Source organism: Fusarium subglutinans (assembly GCF_013396075.1).
Source record: "Fusarium subglutinans strain NRRL 66333 chromosome Unknown NRRL66333_c0000045, whole genome shotgun sequence".
Lineage (NCBI taxonomy): Eukaryota > Fungi > Ascomycota > Sordariomycetes > Hypocreales > Nectriaceae > Fusarium > Fusarium subglutinans.
Window position 1 is genome coordinate 286,299 of NW_023502108.1, and position 2,860 is coordinate 289,158.

Here is a 2,860-nt window from a genome sequence, read left to right on the forward strand (position 1 = left end):
TTCTTCTTTCACTGCATCCTTGCAGTTGATACGTCCTCCTGACTTTCAAGATGCATATCTCGCGTTTTTTCGTCAAATCTGGCGTCTTGGCTTTGTCCAATTGCCTCCCTCTGGCTTCTTATTCGATGCCGATCGTACTCGGTGCTATCCGGTGTACAAGGTCCATTATGGCAGCGTTGTCCGACACTCCAAAATATATAAAACGTCTCTCCCCGTAACGGAATCCTCTTGCTATTATATGGTAGATTGCTGCTGTATCGATCTCTATCTTGTCTCATTCTGTCCCAAAGATTCGCACACATACGACGATGGCACCTGCAGGAGACAGTCTCGCCGAGCCCATTACGGTGGCCGGTCTCCGAGCTGAAGTCCTTGACGAGAAACGAGCTTCTATCTCTGCTGAGAAGAGGGCCTCTATCGCCACCGACCCTCGTCCAGCCACTGCAGATGCGGGAGCTGTTGTCCCCGCTAGTGGTGTCACGCCAGATGGTCAGTTCCCGACTGCTGAGGAACTAGACACTTTGCGTCGAGTCCCGAACAAGATCCCCCTAAAGTTGTTCAGTATCGCCTTTATCGAGTTATGTGAGCGCTTCTCATATTACGGCTCCACGGTTGTTTGTAAGTTTTTACTCAGCCTCAATAACATAAGTTCAGGCGTGTTGACTTGTTAAGTCACCAATTTCATTCAGCACAAGCTCCCCGATGGCTCTACCACTGGGGCTGACCCTGACCAGCCTGGTGCTCTCGATATGGGCCAGCGCGCCTCGACCGGAATCACCACCTTCAACCAGTTCTGGCAATACTTTATGCCCCTCCTCGGTGCCTATGTTGCTGACCAGTACTGGGGCCGTTATAAAACCATTAGCTGGGCCCTCGGAATCGACATTATTGGACACATCATACTCATAATGTCCGCTATCCCCCCTGTTATCTCTAACCAAGGTGGCGCCCTTGGCGCCATGATCATTGCTATCATTGTCATTGGATTCGGTACTGGCGGTTTCAAACCTAACGTTAATCCTCTTATTGTTGAGCAGCTCGGCGAGCAGTATATGCATGTCAAGACTCTCAAGTCTGGCGAACGCGTTGTCGTTGACCCGGCTGTGACCATCGAACGGGTTTACATGTGTAAGTGTTCTCCAGACGATCAACACTTCATAGCTAATATACTCCAGGGTTTTACTGGGCAATCAATGTAGGGGCTTTGGTCGGGCAAGTTACTGTGAGTGTTTCTTTTCAATCGAAGGGCAGTTCGTGTAGAAAAGCATTCAGGGGTTGTCTGGGCGCAACACCAGCCAGCCACCTCAGAATAGCTTCATTCGCCACTCGAACCCCGACGCCTATTCCTATCATAAGTAACAAGTCTAATCAGTCAGTAGATGGTCTTCGCAGAGAAATATGTCGGGTTTTGGTTGTCTTATACGCTCCCAACATTCATGCTCTGTTTGTGTCCGCTCGTGATGTGGTTAAATCGTCACAATTATGAGCGGCGCCCCCCTGCGGGATCCGTTCTTGAACCTGCTTTGAAGACCTGGTTTCTGGCCCAAGAGGGTTGCTGGAGCATCAACCCGTTTGCAACCTGGAAGAACCTTCACCGAGATGACTTTTGGGAGAGAGTCAAGCCCTCAAATTTTAGCCACCAGAACCGCCCTAAATGGATGACCTTTGACGATGCCTGGGTCGATGAGCTCAGCCGAGGATTCAACGCTTGTGCTGTATTCTGCTGGTATCCCATCTTCTGGCTTTGCTATAATCAGAGTATGTTCCCTTCCTTACCTCCACTTCTGTTACCAGATTGCTCTGAACTCTTACATACACCATCAATTCGAAAATTATACGTAAAGTACAACTGAGCTAACAGTCACTAGTCAATAACAACCTTATCTCCCAGGCCGCCGTAATGCAGCGCCACGGCGTTCCCAACGACATTCTTTCTAACCTCAACCCCTTTGCTCTCTTGATCTTCATCCCCCTTAACGACTTCTTCATCTATCCTGCTCTCAGAAAGGCCGGTATTCGCTTTACTCCCATCAAGAAGATCACAGCTGGCTTCTTCACCGGAGCTGCTGCCATGATCTGGGCAGCTGTTGTCCAGCACTACATCTACCAGAAATCCGAGTGTGACATGTATGCTTCAGGTGATATCTGGAGTGAGGCAGAAGGTGAAATGGTCAAATGTGCAGAAGCCCCGATCAACGTCTGGGCTCAAACCGGTAGTTATGTTCTCATTGCTCTCTCTGAAGTGTTCGCTTCTATTACTTCTCTTGAGTATGCCTTCTCAAAGGCTCCCAAGAACATGCGGTCTATGGTCCAGGCCGTGGCGCTTTTCATGACAGCTTTCTCGGCTGCCCTCGGCCAGGCTCTCGTTGGTCTTGCGGCCGACCCTCTTCTTGTTTGGAACTACGGTGTCGTCGCCATCCTTGCCGTCATAGCCGGTACATGCTTCTGGCTGCAATTCAAGGACCTCGACATTCATGAGGATGATCTCAATGCCCTCCCTGAGGGCCATGCTGGTGCAACTGCTGATGAAGAGGCTCCTTTGGGGAGCAAACGAGTTGATGAGTAAGACCTGAGGGGAACACCTACAGATATTCGATTACAATACTTCGGTATATTTCTCAGGTTATCAAGGCTATATAGGATACATCCATGAATAAACTTGTTACGGGTTTCTTGATGTGTCGCAGCAACTGCCAAGTGTGAGGTATCCCCCCTCTTATACGCGTTGGTCTAGGTGATTGCAGAGAACTTAGGACTGAATCCTAAACAATAAAACCATTTACGTAATTTCAGTATATTTTAGTGGAATATTTAGAAGAGTTATGGAAAGTTGGGTAGGATTTTCAACGTCGGCTGCTAA

The 2,860-nt window shown here is 49.0% G+C and overlaps 1 protein-coding gene across 1 annotated transcript; it reads left to right on the top strand.

The window, feature by feature from the left end:
- Window positions 1-308: 308 nt before the first annotated feature.
- FSUBG_5039 (proton-dependent oligopeptide transporter POT family) lies at window positions 309-2,566 on the top strand (the record flags this gene model as incomplete). The annotated part of the gene is made up of 5 exons (XM_036683093.1): window positions 309-618; window positions 673-1,128; window positions 1,176-1,222; window positions 1,530-1,758; window positions 1,869-2,566. 5 exons carry the CDS (start codon window positions 309-311, stop codon window positions 2,564-2,566), a joined length of 1,740 nt encoding a protein of 579 aa, XP_036539518.1.
- Between the last annotated feature and the right edge of the window lie 294 nt (window positions 2,567-2,860).